The sequence below is a fragment of the Rana temporaria genome, chromosome 2 (genome assembly GCF_905171775.1).
Source record: "Rana temporaria chromosome 2, aRanTem1.1, whole genome shotgun sequence".
NCBI classification, from domain to species: Eukaryota; Metazoa; Chordata; class Amphibia; order Anura; family Ranidae; genus Rana; species Rana temporaria.
In genome coordinates this window covers 99,628,656-99,651,288 of record NC_053490.1, presented here as the reverse complement: position 1 = coordinate 99,651,288, position 22,633 = coordinate 99,628,656, and the positions used below count along the sequence as shown (strand labels likewise).

General features: G+C 42.2%; 2 protein-coding genes across 6 annotated transcripts in view; one reads left to right on the top strand and one right to left on the bottom strand.

Moving 5' to 3' along the window:
- Positions 1-22,633, bottom strand: part of LOC120928225 (hydroperoxide isomerase ALOXE3-like) — a 347,315-nt gene that overhangs the window by 157,499 nt on the left and 167,183 nt on the right. The window lies entirely within an intron of this gene.
- Positions 1-22,633, top strand: part of LOC120929270 (hydroperoxide isomerase ALOXE3-like) — a 127,591-nt gene that overhangs the window by 66,750 nt on the left and 38,208 nt on the right. For 3 of the 5 annotated variants that reach the window (XM_040340592.1, XM_040340589.1, XM_040340590.1), the window contains 2 exons: positions 6,345-6,548; positions 14,024-14,110. The exons of 1 other annotated variant lie outside the window; for it this stretch is intronic. In XM_040340592.1, coding sequence (XP_040196526.1) covers positions 6,345-6,548; positions 14,024-14,110 — 291 coding nt within the window. The remainder of the gene's footprint in view (positions 1-6,344; positions 6,549-14,023; positions 14,111-22,633) is intronic. One more of the 5 variants, XM_040340591.1, reaches the window with a different exon arrangement.

Here is a 22,633-nt window from a genome sequence, read left to right as displayed (position 1 = left end):
GGTCACACGAGTCACCAAGTGTTGCTTGGCAGGCTAAAGGTGCTTAGCAGGATTGTTACATATGGGCTCCCTTCTGAGGTGTTTTTAATACTAAACCCAAGTACTCTCTTTTTGTGGCTAGTAAACGTCTTCAAAAAAGAGGAGTGGGACTAACACTACAGGGAAGGGCACACCTATGTCATCAGCAGTTCCTGATGAACCTAGTCGTATCCCTAGTGTTGTATCCCCTGAAGGACCAGAGGCTTCCGAGCAATCTGAGCTGCTGTGCCTATCTGGTATGGTGCCTACAGTCAACGCTGCTGCTTTACCCTTTATCACTAAGGATAATTGTCCTCGGCCCTAGCCGGGTTAGAGCACAGGATTGCTGGCATGATTGCCTCCATCCCACAGGGTAGCAGGAGGCGTGACAGATCCCCCTCCCAGAGCCTCCTAGTCCTAGTTTGGAGCAGGAATGGGTAGAGAATGGGGAGGAGCTAAAAGCTCAGGATTCAGTGGAGTACCCGGCAGATGAGTCTACTTCCGAGCAATCTGGACAAGAAGATATCCAGTTGATATCTGCCTCTCAGTCGCAGACGTTTTTGATCCTGACTCTGACAGAAATGGTTCATTCTGCCTTTAAGTTGCCTCTTGCAGAGGTGACTGAGCCCCCCTGGTCCTCTTTGGGATCCCTGAGGTTTTCCCTTTTATATCCCATGAATAAAAAGTTTGTTAAAAAATGGAGCATGCCAGCCATAGATGCAGCAGTCTCTTTCTTAAACAAGAACTTAACTTGTTGTTTGGCCAGTTCAGCCATTCAGCCAGCTGTTGCACCAATCCGTAAAGGATCAAGTCAAATGGCCTGATAGGCCTAACCAGGAGGATGATCTGCCTGAAAGTAAGACAGATATTACTCAAGCGCTATGTTTTGCTGTTGACACCTTAAAGTATTCAATACAGCAGGTTTTGAGCATTATAACCTGTAAAACATTATTGGAAGTTCCACCGCTGAGTTCCTAGAATCTGTGTCTGTTGAGACATCTCTCCCTTTGGTCCATTGACCATACAAGCTTGATTAACCTAGTGAGCGTATGCTTATCTGGGTTCAATCCTTTCGGTAAGCCTTATCACATATGGTGGTGGATCTAGCACTGCTGGTGGGCATGTCACAAATTAGGCGGTTCTTGGGCAGGTTAAATTCCTTTTGCATGTCAGCCAGCCAAGCACTGGCATTATATGACCGTCAGAAATGCACACAGACTTTCCTTGTAAGCCTGGGTACCTGCCCAAAAACTGCTGCACCACCAAGTTAAGGACGTGAGCCAAACAGGGCACATGGGTCTGTTGTCCCTGTCAGAGGGCGGAGAGGAGGTTGGTGCCATTGTCGCAAACCACCATTCCTGGTTTAACCTGGCATGGCGTCAACCACCTCTGAGCCTGCCCCTGCAGAGCTGACAGAATCTCTGCCTCAGTGTGGCTCCTTTGCCCCAAGCACACCAGCTCAAGTACCGCATGGCATCTTTTTGCCTGCGTACTTGCGTAGCCCCTTGAACGCCTACGGAGCACCACTGGTTCCGAGGCCAAATCAGCAGAGGAAGAGGCCATGGAGGGAGAAGAAGAGGAGGGGTTGGAGGAGAGAGGTGTGTCAGAATCACCACTAGTAGCATTTTGGAGGTGTGATGGCGGAACAACCTCCAACACTACTGTACCCTGTCCTGCATCCTTCCCAACTGCCAGCAGAGTCACCCAGTGCACCAAGAAAGATAGGTCACATCCCTGTCCATGCCTACTGGACCATGAGTCGGCGGTAATATACACCTTACCACTGACTGCCATGTCCAGCGAGGTCAAGACTTTGCCTTCCATATGCCGGTAGAGAGCCGAAATTGGCTTCCGTTAAAAAAGTGCGTTTGGGAACCTGCCACTGAGGTACCGCACATTCCACAAACTCACGGAATGGGGCAGAGTCTACCAACTGAAAAAGCAGCAGTTGAAGTGCTAGCAATTTAGTCAAGCTAGCATTCAACCACTGGGCATGTGGATGGCTGGAAGCAAATTATTTTCACCAGTGTAGAAACTGGGGCAAGGAAATTTGCCTGGTACAATCGGACGTTAGTGTACAGATAGCAGATTGCCTGCAAGTACTTGGCAGTGGCACACCTAATTGTACACCTTCATGCCTCTCAGTGTAGGCTTCTGAGAGGACTGAAGGTATAGTGGTGTTGGAGATCCCAGCTAATGAGGAACAAGGAGAGGTCCGCTTTGTTCTTTGGTGTGGGTCTTTTATGTACGCTTGCCAACGGACTGAATGGCAGGTCGACATATATCTGGTCAAGCATGTGGTGCCCAAGCGGCTAGTGTTTTGGCCATGCTTGATACGCTTCAGACATATGTTGCAAATGGCAACGGTGCGATCTGCTGCACACATCTGAAAAAAGGCCCACACCAAAGAAGTTTTGGAGTCAGCAGCGCCCTGCATATGCAGAGCTCTGCAGTGTAATGCAGTCAGTTGGCTGCCCTTAAGCTGGCCCCTGGAGGGCATCCTGCCTCGTTGGAGATGTGTCTCCTCCTCCTCCCTCCTATCAGGCACCCACGTAGAGTCAGTGACCTCATCATCCCCTCCCTCCTCATCACTGGAGCAAACCTGGCGGTATGCTGCAGCTGGGGGAACATGACTGCCAGTTTGTTGTCCCTCTTGGGCACCTCCTCTGTCTGGGCTCATGTTACTGCCTTCCTCAAGCTGGGAACCATCATTAGAGCTTTCAAATTGCTGCAAAGCTCATCCCTAGTCACGGATAGACTGCTTTTTATTTATTCACTATTTGGAACATTGTCACTTGATTTTGAATATTATCATCAATATTTCTGAAGGATATTGAATTTTTCATCAAAGGACTATTATATAATTTTTTGACACTTGAATTATCTTTTCACAGTTCACTTCAGTGCACATATGTGGTGTTTTTGTTTTTATGTATTCTGGTTTAATTTGGATGTACTAATGCTATCAGTCATCTGATATCACTTCATTTTAGCGCTGCACTTTTAATCTCTATGTCACTTTCTGCAAATTATTGATCTTTTTGCTGTGCAAGCTGCTTCACCTATATTTAAAGGGACAGCACGGTATTTATATAAGTCAGCTTTGAAACCAGCTCAAAGTCTAAAGTACTTAGGTCTGATCCTAGATACATGGTCTAAGCAAGAGCATTCTTGCCACCTGTAAGGATCTGTGCCCTGAAGGATCAGGAGCATCTGATAAGGGGCACCAAACAACCCTCCATTCGGCTCTGTATGAGTCTTCTAGGGAGGATGGTATCCTCTTTCGAGGCAATGCCCAATGCTCAGTTCCATTCCAGACCTTTACAACAAGACATCTTGCTGGCTTGGAACAGAAGAGGACAATCTCTGGATTATCCAATGTACTTATCTCCTCAGGCACGCTCAAACCTAAACTGGTGGTTGCAGGATCAGAACCTACGAAGGGGAAAATCCTACTGTCTCAAGGTCCTATAATCCACCCCAATTTACAGTCTCTAAATTTGATGGCATGGCTATTGAAGCCAGGGTGTTGAAAGACCGTGGCATTTTGGGACCAGTAGTGTCTACCCTAGTGAATGCTATTAAAGATGTCATTAGGAAGATTTATCATAAGGTCTGGAAGACGTATATTGCTTGGTGTGAAGACTGTTCCATCCTTTTTGCCAAAGGTGGTGTCGGCCTTTCATTTAAATCAGGACATTATTTTGTCTTCTTTTTTCTCTCAGCCTCGTTCGGCGGAAGAGATTACTGCATTCTTTGGATGTTGTCCGGGCAGTCAAGGTTTATTTGTCTAGATCTGCGCGGAGATCCGAGGATCAGACTCTTTTTTTTATTTTACCAAAAGGACAAAAGAAGGGGGAGACAGCTTCCAAAGCTTCCATTGCCAATTGGGTCAGTCAATTGATCATTCAGGCCTATGGTCTGAAATGTAAAGCTCCCCCCTTTAGAGTGAAATCTCATTCTACCAGGGATGTGGCTCAGATTTGTAAGGCTGCTACATGGTATTCAGTGCATACGTTCATAAAATGTTATCAAGTGGATGTTCGAGCAGATGAGGATTTGGCTTTCGGCCGCAGTGTACTGCGGGCTGCCATATAAATTCTAAAGGCTATTTTTTGGCAGGGTGTCTCCCTCCCCTAAAGGCTATTGCTCTGGGACATCCCAGTAGCTAATGAATAATAGCCTGACTCTGTGTCCCATGATGTATGAAAAAGAAAATAGGATTTTTTCATCATACTTACATGTAAAATCCTTTTCTTTGAATACATCATGGGGCACAGATGTCCCTCCCCTCTTTTTGAGGATTTAGTGCTTGCTACAAAACTGAAGTACTTCCTGTATAGGAGGGGTTATATAGGGGATCACTTCCTGTCCATAGACCTTTGGTCTACCAGTGTCCATTCACCTGGAGATGGATTATAACCCAGCAGGTAATGAATTATTTAGTGTCTAGCTCCAGCAGAATACAGCACAGGCAATGAAATGAGACTGAAGCACAAAGAAAGGTGGGACTAACTAAAGTGGGGATCGAAAGTTTGGGGACCCCAGGTAAACATTTGTATTAATGTGCATAACGAAGCCAAGGAAAGATGGAAACATCTCCAAAAGGCATCAAATTACAGATTAGACATTCTTATAATATGTCAAAAAAGTTAGATTTTATTTCCATCATTTACACTTTCAAAATTACAGAAAACAAAAAATGGCGTCTGAAAAAGTTTGGGCACCCTGCATAATTTATAGCATGCACTGCCCCCTTTGCAAAGCTGAGACCTTCCAGTGTCATGGATTGTTCTCAATCATCGTCTGGGAAGACCAGGTGATGTCAATCTCAAAGGTTTTAAATGCCCAGACTCATCTGACCTTGCCCCAACCATCAGCACCATGGGTTCTTCTAAGCAGTTGTCTAGAAAACTGAAACTGAAAATAGTTGATGCTCACAAAGCTGGAGAAGGCTATAAGAAGATAGCAAAGCGTTTTCAGATGTCAATATCCTCTGTTCGGAATGTAATTAAGAGATGGCAGTCATCAGGAACAGTGGAAGTTAAAGCAAGATCTGGAAGACCAAGAAAAATATCAGACAGAACAGCTCGCAGGATTGTGAGAAAAGCAATTCAAAACCCACGTTTGACTGCACGATCCCTCCAGAAAGATCTGGCAGACACTGGAGTTGTGGTACACTATTCCACTATAAAGAGATACTTGTACAAATATGGTCTTCATGGAAGAGTCATTAGAAGAAAACCTCTTCTACATCCTCACCACAAAAATCAGCGTTTGAACTTTGCAAATGAACATATAGACAAGCCTGATGCATTTTGGAAACAAGTTCTGTGGACCGATGAGGTTAAAATAGAACTTTTTGGCCAGAATGAGCAAAGGTGCGTTTGGAGAAGAAAGGGCACAGAATTTAATGAAAAGAACCTCTGTCCAACTGTTAAGCATGGGGGTGGATCAATCATGCTTTCGGGTTGTATTGCAGCCAGTGGCACAGGGAACATTTCACGAGTAGAAGGAAAAATGGATTTAATAAAATTTCAGCAAATTTTGGATGGTAACTTGATGCCATCTGTAAAAAAGCTAAAGTTAAAGAGAGGATGGCTTCTACAAATGGATAATGATCCTAAACACACCTCAAAATCCATGGGGGATTACATTAAGAGGCGTAAACTGAAGGTTTTGCCATGGCCTTCACAATCTCCTGACCTCAACATAATTGAAAATCTATGGATATACCTTAAAAGAGCAGTGCGTGACAGACAGCGCAGAGATCTCAAAGAACTGGAAGACTTTTGTAAGGAAGAATGGGCAAAGATACCTCAAACAAGAATTGAAAGACTCTTGGCTGGCTACAAAAAGCGTTTACAAGCTGTGATACTTGCCAAAGGCGGCAGTACAAGATATTAACTCTTTTGTTTTCTGTAATTTTGAAAGTGTAAATGATGGAAATAAAATCTAACTGTTTTGACATATTATAAGAATGTCTAATCTGTAATTTGATGCCTTTTGGAGATTTTTCCATCTTTCCTTGGCTTTGTTATGCACATTAATACAAATCTTTACCTGGGGCGCCCAAACTTTCGATCCCCACTGTACATAGAGTATACCTTACCTATGGAGTGTGGAAAGAACAAAATTATTCAAAGCAAGCAAAAAACAATGCATGTGTGTAACATGATATTTTCTACAGCTGCAAAATTACTTTTAGATACTGTATATTTAATACCTGGAATCCTATGACTGCTTGTGATTATGGGTAATGATTAGGATTAGGCAAACCTATATTGATTTTCTTATTTGTGTACCATACCTCTTCTGAATTTTAGTTATCTCAGACCCCTGGTAAACATACTCCAGTCTTTTTGCCGAGTGACTCAGAATTTGATTGGTTGTTGGCCAAGACCTGGGTTCGGAATTCTGAATTCCAGGTACATCAAATTGACATTCACCTTCTCCGCACACATTTCTTAGCTGAGGTCTTCTCCATTGCAACCACCAGGCAACTTCCAATGGGGCACCCATTGTATAAGGTGAGATAGTGGATTATGGCATTTTAAGCACTATTTAAAGCGGTTGTAAAGAAATGTATTTATTTATTTTTAAATAACAAACATGTTATACTTACCTCCACTGTGCAACTCGTTTTGCACAGAGTGGCCCCGATCCATGTCTTCTGGGTCCCTCGGTGGCTGTCTCTCGTCCTCCCCACAAGAACTCAACACATTCATGCGAGCAAGCTTGCAAAGTGTGGAGTCCTTGCGGGCGCGCTCCCCTGCTATAGCCACTCACTGTATCACTCGGCCCCGCCCCCGCATCATTGAATGTGATTGACAGCAGCGCCAGCCAATGGCTGCGCTGCTTTCAATCCATCCGCTCTAGCCAATCAACGGCCAGGCTGAGCGGCGAAGAGGATGTCGGGGCCAAGCGCAGGACTTTCGAGGGGCCAGGCAAGTATAACGGGGGGCCTGTTTTGCCTGAAGTTTTTTCAGCTTAATGCATAGGATGCATTAAGGTGAAAAAACTTTTATATTTATAACCCCTTTAATGTTGCAAAACTGATGTTTAGTACTTTGGGCACTATATGATTCTGCAAAACTGATATTTGTCACTGTATTAAAATAAAAAAAAGTTGAATTTGGAAATAAATATGCAACTTATGGTGTTTCTGTGACATTGCAAACAAATCTGGGTTGGTTAATACTTACAATCTGCTAACCCTTTGAGCTGTAAATCTTTAGCCCCAAGCCTAGTACATGTGTAGTGTTACCCCCAGAGAAGCCGTGGTTTCCTTGTACGCTTGAAGACGAAGGCACACCTCACTCACCCAGCACCAACACACCTTGGGGTATTTCAAAGAAATTATTAGGCCAAGCATAGCCTAAAATAATAAAGAATTAGCAAGTGTACATATACAATCAACAGGACAATGTTACTTTGAGAGATATGGTTAACCACTTGCCGACCAGCCGCCATCGTTATACAGCGGCAGGTCGGCACGATCTCGTGAACCGTGGGGGTGCTGATACTTGTGACCGGCAGTCGAGAGGCAGAACAGGGACGTGTGTGTGTAAACATACACGTCCCTGTTCTATTCTGTGAGGAAACACAGATCATGAGTTCCTGATAGCTGAGCACTGATCTCTGTATAAATGCCAATGGCCCCAAAAATGTGTCAAAACTGTTCGATGTGTTCGCCGTAATGTTGCAGTCCCGATAAAAATCGCAGATCGCCACCATTACAAGTAAAAAATAATAATAATAATGATATAAATCTATCCTCTATTTTGTAGACACTATAACTTTTGTGCAAACCAATCAATTTACGCTTATTGCGATTTTTATTACCAAAAATATGTAGAAGAATACATATCGGCCTAAACTGAGAAAAAAATTGAGGATATTTATTATAGCATAAAGTTACTAAATATTGTGTTTTTTTCAAAATTGTCGCTCTTTTTTTTTTATTGCGCAAAAAATAAAAATCACAGAGATTATCAAATACCACCAAAAGAAAGCTCTATTTGTGAGAAAAAAAGGACGTGTTTGGGTACAGCGTCACAATTGTCAGTTAAAGCAATTGCAGTGCAGAATCGCAAAAAATGTCCCAGTCATTGGGCAGCCAATTCTTCCGGGGCTGAAGTGGTTAAACACCTGCAGTATTCTATCAGTAATTAACAAAACTAAATTAATTTTACCTAGCAACAGTATATAAAGACAGTCCTAACTTGCTATAACAGTCCCAATTTTTTTATACCACTGGCCAGTGAATAATGGAAAAAAACATTGGCCAGCAAATTTTGATCCTTGAAAAAAGCACAAAAATTCCCAGCAGACAAAAGATTAACTTGTATGATGTTGGTTTCTTACCAGACCCAGGGCACCCTTTTTTGGGTTTCTGGACACGTACTCTGATTCAGCAAAAGTTGAGTTCAAGTCATAAAAGGATAGACGTTGTTGTGATCTCTCGATCCTGCTGAGACAGTCCTTTTCCTTGATTATAAGTGGTGGAGTACTCCCTATTACATTATTTTAATTTAAAGGTGCACTGGAGTGTTCAGGTGCACTGGAGCGTTCCCAAATAAAGAGGAAATAAGGCAACCCCACTGGGACAAAACTACTTTTACAGAAGCAAGAAAAAAGAAAAGTCAGTGGCCAAGAGGCCTCTGATTACAGTAGGTACTCTCCAAACTCCAGACGTTTCCATGTAGGTTTATGAAAAGGTCCTCCCTCACAAGCTAGCACCCAGCAGTAGTAGCCAGTGGTCCCATACTGATGGTTAGGGATCTGCTGATTGTCACAGTCACTCACCACGTCCAGCATGTAAAACATTGATCCTCAGTGTGAGCTCTCAGGATCCAGGTCCCCTTACTTTTTTTTTTTCATGTATCATTGCAGAGTATGTTGGCAGTAGCAGTCTCTGGTCAGCACTCTTCTGTGCAGCACAGCATAAGATAGTTCCAGAAACTCTGGCCATAAATCACTCTTCCCCATTCACTGCAATCTTGTGGTGCTCTCTTTCAGCTGCAGACCCACCTCCTCTTGCTTTGTTGCATCTGCTAATCACCATTCTCTAGCATTAAATTAGACCCAGCCAAGATGGCTGCTCCCTGAACTGAAGGCACTCCATAAATGGGCATTGCAAAGTGGTCTCCTTGAAGATGGCTGATGCACTTCTGCATTAATAAATATTCAGTTTAACCCTGTTCACACTGCAGAAGGACAATACAGCAGCAATAAAGAAATAAGTTCCACAGCAGTTGTCAACTGCAGTCCAGGTTATGGACATGGACATGCACTAATTGACTCCAAATAACTGCAAAAGTCTCCTTTAAATTGCAATGCCAAGTTAGTCCCACTATTTAAAGAGGTTGTAAAAGTTCATGTTTTTTCACCTGCATTAAGGTGAATAAACATCTGACGATTACCAACCCCCAGACCTTCCCCCCGTTTTACTATCCTGAGCCCTGGAAAGTCCCACGTCATGAATGCGCTCTTCCTTTGCCCGGGCTTTTCAGCTCTTCATTGAATCGATTAATAGCAGCGCAGCCATTGGCTGCTTTCAATCAAATCCAATAACACAGGGCCAGGGGGGCGGGGCCAAGTCCTGTATGACATGTTTTTTATTAAAAAAAAACTGCAAACCTTTACAACCACCTTAAATGTATTTCCAGTAAAATATATCTTTATTTTGTTTAACCCACGTTTGGTGACATGATGTTGTTTTCATTCACCTGGTAAATAAGGTTTAGTCTCTCCTACTTAAAAATGAATGCAATTCCCCTCTGTTAGTGCTAGATATGTGCATTCCCGTTCGTACGAATGTTATTTTCGTACGAAAATGTTCATTTTCGTACCCGCAGAATAATGTGTACATACGAAACAATTTACGGGATTATGAATGAGTCGCATAACGAACAACCGCAAATACGAACGAACGATCCGACGAAAATACGACAAAACGAAAACGGCAAAAGAACGAATATGACATCTATAACAAAAGACTTGCATTCTTTATTTTGTTTGAATCCTTGTTCTGTTCGTATTTTGATTTTCAGTCGTATGTTCATATGACATCTAACAAAAGATTTTCATTCTGTATTTTGTTTGAATCCTTTTTCTGTTTGTATGTTCATATGACATCTTATAACAAAAGATTTGTATTCTGTATTCTGAATTCCTTTTTTCTGTTCGTAATTTGGTTTCAAAATACAGAATGCAAATCTTTTGTTATAAGATGTCATTTTCGTTTTTTGAATGGGCAGTGAGCTGAGTGTAGTTAGTGAAGCAGCTTCTCTTTTGTGCTGAGTACAGTAGTACAGTAAAGCCAAATAAACTTTTCTGTGGATTTTCGTCTGAAGGGAGAGATCAGTTGGCTAGACTTTTGAACCTGAAACCCAAAAATGGTTTTCTGATGGAGTTTAAAAACGAACGAACGTTCGGTAAAACGATCGTTTTTATGTTTGTTGTTAAAAAAGTCTGACCAAGTGTATGGGGCTTAACAATAGTTAATATGGATGAGCCGTGTGTTGAAAGTGCCGCGAATCCCGCAATATATTTACGAAAGTACAAAATGACGAAAAATCACGAAAATTATTGTCTAACAAGTAACGAACATGAATTAAACAGAATAACGAACCATCCCACATGTACGAAAATAAAACAGTAACCAAAATACAAAACAATAGGAATACGAAAAAAAGCGTTGTACGAAAAACGAACGGGAACGAACAGGAAAACGGGCGTCTTACGAAAAACGAACGGGAACGAACTTACGGAACGATACGAAACAGAACAAAAAAAAACGAAAAAAAATTCTGTGCACATGTCTAGTTAGTGCTATGCTTATAGCACCCTCTAGTGTGCTACTAGTGTAAGTGCAGGCACATGTAGGTTCATGACTCAGCTCTCAGGTTTGGCTGTACAGAGCAAGATCTTTGGTACCTCCCATTGGATCTAGAAGCTGGCAGAAGCTTCTAGAAGTTTGTTAGGCAGAGAGCGGGGGGGGGGGGGGGGGGGGGGGTTTGATCTGCATTTTTGAGGGAACTTGGCCAATCCCCAGGTCAGCCCTTAAATATGATATAGCCAGCAGGGTGTGGGGTGGAAGATGGAGTGCTGAGGAGACTGTCAGTGGCCTAGGAGTGACCCCTGCATCTGTGGAAGGGGGGCTCTGCCTCCAGGCTGGGTTCGGGCTGACTTGGGAAGATCCTCACAGCATTACAGTTTGCCTAAGGAGCAGCAGGGAGCAAAGAGGACAGAGTGAGTACATCGGCACACCCAGGGATGTGCTCACAAGGTGAGAGTCTGTCACATGTAGCAAGCTTTCAGGAGGACAGTCAGCGCTGTGTTTAACCCTTCCTATTCCTGGTCCTGGGACATCTTCGGAGAAGCCAGGTGGGCTGGTAGACAAAAAGCCAGGAGGGCTGGTAGTTACTGCAAGCAGTAGAGCTGGAATCAGTTATTCAAGGGAGAGGAGAAACTTCTGCATGCAGCTTACAACATACTGTGCTATTCTTCTAAAGGGGACTAAGGCCCCTTTCACACAATCGGACAGATCGGATCCGCCTGTTCGTTTTTTAGGCAGACCCAATCGGGCCACCCATTGTCCTCTATGGGGAGGCGGACGTCAGAGCCTGGCATTCTACAGGTAGCTGACAAAATCCAGTGAAAGCAGACGTATGGGGATATGTTTGCCATTAATCCAGCGGGTCAGATCGGATGAAAATCCGATTAAAACGTACATGCAGTACATTTCCATCTGAGTGTCCCATAGAGGAGAGCGGGCTTTGTCCTTGTCTGCTCTGCATAGTGGAGTGAAAAGGACCTGTCCTCCCCCTGCTCAGCGGGAATCAGCGGAGAGATCCCCCGCTAAGCAGACAGATTCCACCTTAGCGTTCCTAGTCCTAAAGAGACTTTTGCTTAATCCTAAAAACCGATTGTGATCAGGAAGGAGAACAGTCCAGGATCTTATCTTTGTACACAGGAAGGAAGTTGTCCCCATTCATTTTTTCAATTAAGTTGGGCATCCCATACTCCCTCTACCACATCCAAGTTATTATCCCTAATAAAACAACAAAACCAAGCTGGAGACTGATTTCTTGTATCCAGATGCAAGTGAAAAATGCTTGCTGCCTGGCTGTGCAGGAATAGGGTAGACCATTACCAGCAGCCCTTGCGGGGGGTAGTGTTACATTTAAATGAGCAATCCCCTTATTTTTAAAACTCTTAACTCCGAAAGCTGGTATATTCAGAAGTATTAAGAGAATTGGTAATGCTAACCCAACTAACTAACTGCTAATTAACCACTTCAGCCCCAGAAGGATTTGCCCCCTTAATGACTGGGCCTTTTTTTGCGATGCTGCACTGCATCGCTTTAACTGACAATTGTGCAGTCGTGTGATGCTGTACCCAAACAAAATTTACGTCCTTTTGTTCCCTTAAATAGAGCTTTGTTTTGGTGGTATTTTACCACCTCTGCGGATTTTATTTTTTGCACTATAAACAAACAAAGAGCAACAATTTTGAAAAAAAAATATATATTTTTTTACTTTTTGCTAAAATACATATCCCAAAAAAATAATATATATATATATATATATATATATATATATATAAATCTTCATCAGTTTAGGCCGATATATATTCTTCTACATATTTTTGTAAAAAAAAACAAAAAAAAAACGCAATAGGAGCAAAACTTATCGCGTCTACAAACTATGGGATAGATTTAGGGACTTTTATTTGTTTTTTATTGTTTTTACTAATAATGGCCGCGATCTGCCATTTTTAGCTCAACTGCGACATTGCGGCAGACAAATCTGACCCCAAATTACACTTTTTGGGGACCAGTGACATTATTACATTGATCAGTGCTATAAAAATGCAGTAATCAAAGTAAAAATTACACTGGCAGGGAAGGGGTTAACACTAGGGGCGAGCAAGGGGTTAAAGGGGTTGTAAAGGTTTGTTTTTTATTTTCTAAATAAGTTCCTTTAAGCTAGTGCATTGTTGGTTCACTTACCTTTTCCCTTCTAGATGTTTTTTTTTCTTTGTTTTCTTTGTCTAAATTTCTCACTTCCTGTTTCTCCTCAGTAAGCTTGCCCCCATCATCCATGGGGGTTAGTCAGCCAGCACAGCTTACTGAGGAGGAACATGAAGTGAGAAATTCAGACAAATAAAACAAAAAGGAAAAAAAACTAGAAGGGAATTCGAAGGAAAAGTTAAGTGAACCAACAATGCACTAGCTTAAAGGAACCTATTTAGAAAATAAAAAAGGAACCTTTACAACCACTTTAAGCGTGTTCCCTAGGGAGGTGTTTTAACTGTAGAGGGGGTGGGCTGGCAGGGAAATGACAGAGATCACTGTTCCCGATCACTGGGAACAGTAGATCTCTGACATGTCCCCTGTCATAACGAGGATCCGCTTGTTTACACAGGCAGATTCCCGTTCTGTTTCTGTTTCTGTACTAGGCAACCGCGGGTCGCCAGCGGACATCGAGTCCGCCCGATCCGCAGGCATGCTCCCGCCTGCGCGAGCCACCATACAGCTACTGCAAATTAAGCAGGAGAGCCGACCTGCCTCTGTATAACGACGGCGACTGGTCGACAAGCAGTTAAAGCTGAGCTCCAGGTGTATATAAAAGGCAGACATTATTTCAGCTCTGTATTACTACAGCACTGTTAAGATTCATCAAGTCTCTGTGGGGTTTAGTACCTGAATTTTAACAGACTCGCAGACTACTGTTTACTGTACACAAGGAACATGCTCCTAGGAGAAAAGGGTGACAGAGATCAGCTTATTCTGCTTAGTCTGCTGCTTCTTCTTTCACTGTCTAATCCGAGTCCTTTACATTAAACTTCAGCAAAACACTAGGGCCCCTCCCCTGACAGGCAGGACTGTTGTGTGGCAGGACTGTGTAAATCTCAGGACTGGATGGGCAGAAATGCAAAACCTTTAGTCAGGTAAAGGGGCTTACTATTATTGCATTCATTTTTTTCCCCCTTCTAGATGATTATCCCACATTTTCGCTACACACTGGAAATAAATGTTCTTGGCAGGAAACAGCTCCTTGCACCCAATGGCCGCTTTGAAAAAGTAAGAACTATATCTGCATTGTTTCTGTTCTATGACTACAGTAGCAGAAGTTCCCAAAATAGCTTGAGGTATTAGTGTTCACTATATTTTCACAAATGTGTTAATTAAATTCTGTTTTGTCTTGATGTTTTTTGCATTAAGACCCCTTTCACACTGTGGAGTTTTTCAGGCGGTACATCGCTAAATATAGCGCTGCTATACCGCCTGAAAAACTCCTTCACTGCCTACTCAATGTAAAAGCCTGAGGGCTTTCACACTGAGATGCGGGGGTTAATACTGCACCGCTAGCGGCCGATTCCCGCGGCAATCCCAGGCGGTATAGCGCCGCTATTTTTAGCGGCGCTATACCGCCACCGCGGCTCCCGCTCCAATGTGAAAGGGGCCTAACTACAAAAAGCCCCAGTCAAAAATTTGCCCAGCTTGTGGCAAGCTGCAAATTATTACCACTCAAACTTTTTTGCTTTTTCTAATACACTTTCAAGGTTGACACTTCCAAAATCCAAATATAACGCTTGCCTTTCACACCAGGAGACCAAGCAATAGAATATTAAAAGGGTAAGTTCTCCTTTGTAAAAAAATTAATAAAATAAATGCACATATTTTTGCAGGTAAAAAATGTGCATTTCTTTTTTTTTTTACTTAGGACCCGGTAAAGCATTGCATGCGCTATCAGCAGATCGCGGGTGCAATGCAAGGCTCCCGAAGACTGCTAGTGTAGCTGTCGGCCCTTACCTGGGCAGTCAGTTGCTGAATGACAGGAAGAATCAATGAAATACCCAGAGCATTCACCAGCGCCCTGGTAGTTCACTGAGCACTACAAACTGTCAACTGCATTCTTTAAATTGTGACAGCGGGTGTGGAAAGAAGATCCCTGGCCTGCTGTCACAATGGGGGTTTGGGGGGTGTGGGGGCTGGCTACTCGTCTATTTACATATTACTTGGATAGAGGTGTAACATGTAATATGTTATGAAAGGTGAACATAGCCTTTAATGGAAAAGTAATTGACAAATGGTTCATTAGAGTGAAAATGCTGCATGTTGGGCTTCTGGGAATCAGGGCTAAAATCTGCCGGGTTTTCCCAGCAGGAAAACTGCCAGGAGAGCATTTGGCCGGGAATCCCGGCCGTGTGTATGCTCCCTAGCAGTTTTCTCGTCAGGAAAACAGCCGGGAATCCCGATGGGAAAATAGAGAACCTGCTCTCTATTTTCCCGTTGGGTTTCCCGGCAGAGTGTTTCCTGCCGAGAAAACCAGTCTTCTGTATGCTTACCTGCAGGGTAGAAAAACCGTGCATGCTCAATAACACTTTGACACATGAACGGTAGCATACAACAATAGTGTGGAGTGTAGTAAGATGGTGGCGACGGAATCGAATGTGACGAGACACCGGCTCGTCGTAGTAAATGACGTCAATTCGTTCTTACCATTCAAAAGAACGGCGGGTTTTTGTGTGGCCGTGTGTACACACGGCTTTTCAGGGCAAGCCTGCCAGGAATCCCGACGGGATTCCCGGTCGTGTGTACAGGGCTTAAAGTGGTTGTAAATGTAAAAAAATATTTCCCTAAAAAGCTTCCTTTACCTTAGTGCAGTCCTCCTTCACTTACCTCATCCTTCGATTTTTCTTTTAAATGTCCTTATTTCTTCTGAGAAATCCTCACTTCCTGTTCTTCTGTCTGTAACTAAACACAGTAATGCGACACTTTCTCCCTGGTGTGGAGAAACCCTCTTGAGGGGGGAGGGGGCGAGCAGGAGTGTCAGGATGCCCACTAACACACAGCTCTTTTCTCTATCTGCAAAGTAGATAACATCCTGACCCTCCTGCTCGCCCCCTCCCCCCTCAAGAGGCTTTCTCCACACCAGGGAGAAAGTGTCGCATTACTGTGTTTAGTTACAGACAGAAGAACAGAAAGTGAAGATTTCTCAGAAGAAATAAGGACATTTAAAAGCAAAATTGTAAATCATAGCAAATCCAGGGCACGTAATATCTCACTGTCAAGCTCCACCCAGAAAGTGTTAGAACAAACACATCGGTTCCAGTGGGAATCTGAAGTACTTCCCTATCTAGGTGTTAAAGGGTCACTAAAGGACATTTTTTTTTTTAGCTAAATAGCTTCCTTTACCTTACTGCAGTCCTGGTTTCATGTCCTCATTGTTCGTTTTTGCTTTGATGTTGCTGTAATTCTGCTCTGTTCTGGACACTTCCTGGTTGTCTGTTTCCTGATCACCACAGTACTGGGAGATTCTAGTTACGTTTTCCTAACCATCACTCTCTATGGCTCTGTCCAGCACAGAGGCATTAAATTACATGCAAAAACTAAGCTAGCTGCAAAAACGAAAGTGAAACTAGAGGCACATTATATGATCGTTTTTAAAAGGAATCAGTTAACTATTATGTCTCTATACCCTGTAAACAGTCATTTCAGCAAAAAAAAAATTTCCTTTAGTGACCCTTTAACTTAACCTCATCTCTCCAAACGTTATATAGGAAGAATTACCCAGCCCTTATTAAGAGGCTAACTGAGGATCTAGCTACTGTAAGTGGCAAATTCATCCACCGTCGTGGTTCGGTAGACTTCACTCAATAAAAATGAACATTCTACCAAGGGTATTGTATTTCTTTCGTACGCTGCCTGTGGCCTTGGTACACGGTGACTTGAAAATGTTGCAAAGGAAAATTCTTCAGTTCATCTGGGGGGATAAGAGGCCTAGGGTGAACAAACGCACTATGTATACTTTTAAGCGAACGGGGGGATTGGGCCTACTTGATCTGCAGAAATACTTTTATGCAGCCCAGTTAGCCCAGGTTTCCAGGTTCCACTCTAAATGACCGCAAGCGATATGGATGATCATGGAATCTCACTCCTGTCGTCCACATCAAATATCCCACATTATGTGGCTCCCGCCTAAAGATAGACACACTGGGCCAGATTCGACTGCGTCTGGCTTCGATCCGACAGGCGTACGGCTTCGTATGCCTTCGGATCGTAGGTGTAATACTTCGGCGCCCGCTGGGTGGAGTTTGCGTCGTTTTCTGCGTCGGGTATGCTAATTAGCTGTTTACGGCGATCCACGAAGGTACGCTCGGTCGTCGCATTCTCTTACGTCGTCGCTAGTCGGCTTTTCCCGGCGTATAGTTATAGCTGCTTTTTCTTGGCTTATATTTAGACTTGCCATGTTAAAGTATGGCCGTCGTTCCCGCGTCGAATTTTGAATTTATTATTTTTTTTGTGTAAGTCGTCCGTGAATAGGAAAGGACGTAACGCACGTCGCCGTTCAAAAAATGACGTCGGTGCGACGTCATTTCGCGCAAAGCACGGCGGGAAATTTCAAAACGGAGCATGCACAGTACGTTCGGCGCGGGAATGCGCCTAATTTAAATGATACACGCCCCATTTGAATTAGGCGGGCTTGCGCCGGACGGATTTACGCTACGCCGCCGCAAGTTTACAGACAAGTGCTTTGTGAATCAAGCACTTGCCCGTAAAACTTGCGGCGGTGTAACGTAAATGCAATACGTTACGCCGCCGGAATTCTACCTGAATCTGGCCCACTATTTTGTGCCCATCTTTATCCTTTTCCCTGGATATTTGGGACAGGGTCTCTAGAACCCAGAATTTCAAATCGCCTCACTCTCCATTGGCTCCCTTGGTGAGGAATAGTGCTTTTATAGTGCACTCAGTCTACAGGTGGACAGAGGAAATGCTAAGAAGCGCAAGTGTGGTTCAGGTAGGCAACCTTTATTTTCTGAGCTGGAAGACATGATCAGTGAATGGGTTGCTGACAGGAGAGCAAAGGCTTTGGTTGTGCGCAGGGCTGATATTCAAACATTTGCCCTTGCAATGGCACCACAATTCGACATATCCCCTGAATTCAAAGCATCACAACACTGGCTGGATTGCTTCCTTCAGCGATATGAACTGTCTCTCAGAAAATCAACAACACTGTTTAAGTTGGAAGATGCTGAAGTTATTAAGCGAGCACTTGCATTCAAGTCTTTTCTTGATGGCATCGACTTTTCTAAATACCAACTTTGCAACATGATTGCTATGGATGAAACTGCAGTGTTTATGGGTCAAGGAGCCCAAACAACAATTGAACAGAGGGGTGCCTCCTCAATCTACGTTCCCTCCACTGGTTATGAAAGTGCACGTGTTACCTGTATTTTGGCAATTCGTCTTGATGGGACGAAAGCCACACCTGTTATCATCACTAAGGGCAAGAAAGATAAGTTGGAACGTGTTTCTGGCATTTATGTTCTTAAAAGCCGAAAAAGCCTGGTGCACACAAGCAGTTATAAGGAAGTGGCTTGATTTAATGCTGCCACTTGTTTTGCGAGGTGGCCAAAGAGGTCTGCTTGTCTGGGATTCAGCCAGCACTCACCGTGCTAAAGACATGAAGAACTTCCTTGCAGAGAGAAGAATAGATCAAATAATGATTCCTGCAGGAATGACTGCCTATCTGCAGACTCTTGATATTGCAATAAACAAGCCATTCAAAGACCATTTGCGTATGGAAATTAAAGCGGTGGTTCACCCTAATGAAACATTTTTTTTTTATAGCATTAAATTAAGCATAGTAGCGCGAGCTACAGTATGCCTGTATTGATTTTTTTAGCCCGGTACTCACTGTGCAATCCTCTATAGAAGATTCCGACTCCCCGCGGGGAATGGGCGTTCCTATCAAGAGGGAGGATGATTGACGGCCGGCTATGGCACGTCACGCTTCTCCGGAAATAGCCGAAATAGGACTTGGCGCTTCACGGCGCCTGCACATAGTCTGTGCGCAGGCGCCGTATAGCGCCGTGAAGAGCCGAGACCTATTCCGGCCATACTTCGGGGAGCGTGACGTGCCATAGCCAGCCGTCAATCATCCTCCCTCTTGATATTTACGAATTTTCAAATTTTTCATTTTCGAGATTTCGAATATTCAAATTTTTTATTTTTCGAATTTACGAATTTTTCACTTTCGAATTTTCGAAAATAAAAAATTCGAAAATTCGAAAAATAAAAAAATCGAAAATTCGAAAATTAAAAAAATCGAAATTTCGAAATTGTAACATTCAAAAATCTAAAGTTCGAAAATCTAAAATTTGAAAATGAGAAATTTCCGAATTTTTTGAATTTCCGATTTTTCTCATTTTCGTTTCATTCGTTTTTTTCGGAAATTTAGATTTTTCCGTTCTTTTCGTTTTTTGCTTTTTCGGAAATCTGAAAATTCTGAATTTTCAAATTTCCGAATTCCGAATTTTTGAATTTCCCCGAATTTACGAATTTATGAAAAAAGCAAAAAAACGAATTAAACGGAAAAAAATTATTTTTCGATTTTCCCGAATTTCCGAAAAAATAAAAAAAACGTATGAAATAAAAACGATTTTTTTTTTTTTAAATTCCCGAATTTTCGAAAAAATGTAAAAAACTAAAATAACATGTCTATAAATCACTTATAAACACATCTAGGCTAGGCTCGTCACCTTTGTACATGGAGCCACCTCCAAGTGTTTTAGGGGTTGTGGCCATATTGGAACCACCTACCATATTTGGTGGACATGCCCTAAGGTTAGGAGATTCTGGATCAGGGTCTATAATTTTATTTATTCTCTGACTCAGTTGAACATGGTTAAATCAGCGAAACAAGCTCTTTTGGGTGACAGGGTAGCGGAGGCCTCTAAGGCCCAAAGGCGGCTGCTTACTTTCATTTTTATATCGTTAAAGATTACAATAGCCAGAAATTGGCCATCCGCCGCCCTGCCATTCGAGCAGCTTAAAAGGAAACTGTCCTGGTTGATGTTGAATGAACGACTGACGGCACTGGTCCAGGACAAAATGAAGTTATTCCATAAAATGTCTGGGACCCATGGCTTGGATATCTTACTAATTATTTAAGGACGCTGGCGACGTAGTTATGGTCCTATTTGATGGGTCTTAGGGCACTGGACGGTTGCTCTCCTATTTCCTCCCTTTTCCCTCTTTACTTTTTTCTTTTCTACTCTATTCTTCTCTCAAGAGTTCTCAAACACCGGTCCTCATGTTAAGGTTATAGTACTGGCAGTACGATGGGCTTATGATCTTGTGCCCGGGGACCCTTGGCCTGTGGGACTTGGGGTTCATGGGGTAAGCACTGATTGTTGTGTTATTTACATTTGGTTGCACTTTGGGTCATACCCTAGAGTTTTTCTGGTTTTGTCGATATTCCTGTTGGACACTAGTGTTGCTCACGAATATTCGCATTGCGAATATTCGACTCGAATATAGCATATTCGAGAAATCGCGCTATATTTCGAATTTCGCGGTGAATATTCGCAATTCCGAATATTCGCATTTTTTCAATTTGATTTTTAAAACAGATCACATCCTATCGACGTCTAAAAGCATTGCTGGTATGATTAGAGACCCTGGGCCGAGTAGCTAAGCTGAGGCGATCCTATTATGTTGCCAAATTGAAAAAAAAAAAATTGCGATTTTTCGCTATTGCGAATGCGAAAATGATTGCGAATTTTCGATAACTGTGGTAGGAGAACTCTGATTGTCTCTGATGCAAAAGGGGGGGGCTTTGTGTATGTGTATGTGTATGTTATGAATATTTGTATGTTTGATATTATTATTTTTTGTAAGAAGGAAAAAATTGCGCATACCTTAAAAAAGGGGAGAATACAGCAGCAACTCAAAAATGTTATACAACATAAATTAATACAAGACAGAAAATGGAGTCGCTCTACAAGAATAAAAAATATGTCTAGTGACAAGACATGTGGGCAAATTATAAAATAAGCAAGCGCAAATAACTTGTGAAATACACAGTGAAACAAATATATAAAGAAATATAGTCCCAATAATAGAAAAATAATCTTTCATAAAAATGTCTTTGATATGTGAAGTGAAAAAAAGTCCAAAGCATGCAGCATGAACGTGTTCAATCTTCAAGGTGTTTGATTGACAAACGGCTGTGACAGATGGATAGAGTAAAGAATCACCACCAATGCAAAACACTTTTTATTTTCTATTGTAAAATATCAAGAATATTCTGAGCCAATCAGAGTGCTCCTTCCGCATTTGCCGAATATTCGCAATTATTTTGTATTGTAAAATATCAAGAATATTCTGAGCCAATCAGAGTGCTCCTTCTGCATTTGCCGAATATTCGCAATTATTTTGTATTGTAAAATATCAAGAATATTCTGAGCCAATCAGAGTGCTCCTTCTGCATTTGCCGAATATTCGCAATTATTTTGTATTGTAAAATATCAAGAATATTCTGAGCCAATCAGAGTGCTCCTTCCGCATTTGCCGAATATTCGCAATTATTTTGTATTGTAAAATATCACGAATATTCTGAGCCAATCAGAGTGCTCCTACAGCATTTCTCGAAATTGCGCAATAAATATCGCATTCGCATGTTGCGATATTTCGATAAAATATCACGAATATTCTGAGCCAATCAGAGCGCTCCTCCAGCATTTCTCGAAATTGCGCAATAAATATCGCATTCGCATGTTGCGATATTTCGATAAAATATCACGAATATTCTGAGCCAATCAGAGTGCTCCTACCGCAGTTATCAAAAAATCGCAATTATTTTCGCATTCGCAATAGCGAAAAATCGCAATCATTTACTTTCGATAAAATATCACGAATATTCGAATTTAGCGAATATATCTCGAATATTCGAATATATATTCGAGATATATCGCGAAATCGAATATGGCATATTCTGCTCAACACTATTGGACACTGCGTTGCATTTCATGATTGATGTATGGACCCTTGATTGCATTTGCTAACGCATGCCAATGTGTTGAGATGCCTTTGTACTGTTGTATACATTTTTCTAATAAACATAATTGAAACTAAAAGCAAAATCGAATGATGAGGTAAATGAAGGAGGACTGCAGAAAGGTAAAGGAAGCTATTATGGGGAATTTTTTTTTACCTTTACAACCCCTTTAAGTTTGCTGCATCAGCAAATTAATGGTTAGTCATCATTTTCACTTTGCCTTGCAAACACAAAGCACCAACAGATAATCTAAATGGATCTCTGGGGGAAATTGTACTTTACTTTTATATTCTTTGTGTGTGTGTGTGTGTGTGTGTGTGTGTTGTGTTGTGTTGTGTTGTGTTGTGTTGTGTTGTGTTGTGTTGTGTTGTGTTGTGTTTTTTTGTTTTGTTTTTACTTTTTTTTATCACATTTTAAAAAATTGTTGCATTGAGTTGTTTTCTAACAGTATCAAAATTGGGTATTCTGAAGTAAGCCCACATGAATTAATGCCCAATGTGACTATACAGAAATAGTATTATCCAGAATTGACAGTTAATAGCTCATTCATTTCACTGGCAAAGGTATGACGTGAAAATGTTTTGGTTGAATAGGATCATTCTGGAGGAAGGATTCCCTATATCTTTCTCCATGTTTAAGAGTTGGGGAGGATTAGTATAAGATTAATGACTAGGTCAAGCCTGGGTGAAAAAAACTTAAAGTCAGCAGCCAAAAATACTGTAGCTGCTGACTTCTGATATCAGAGCACTTACATT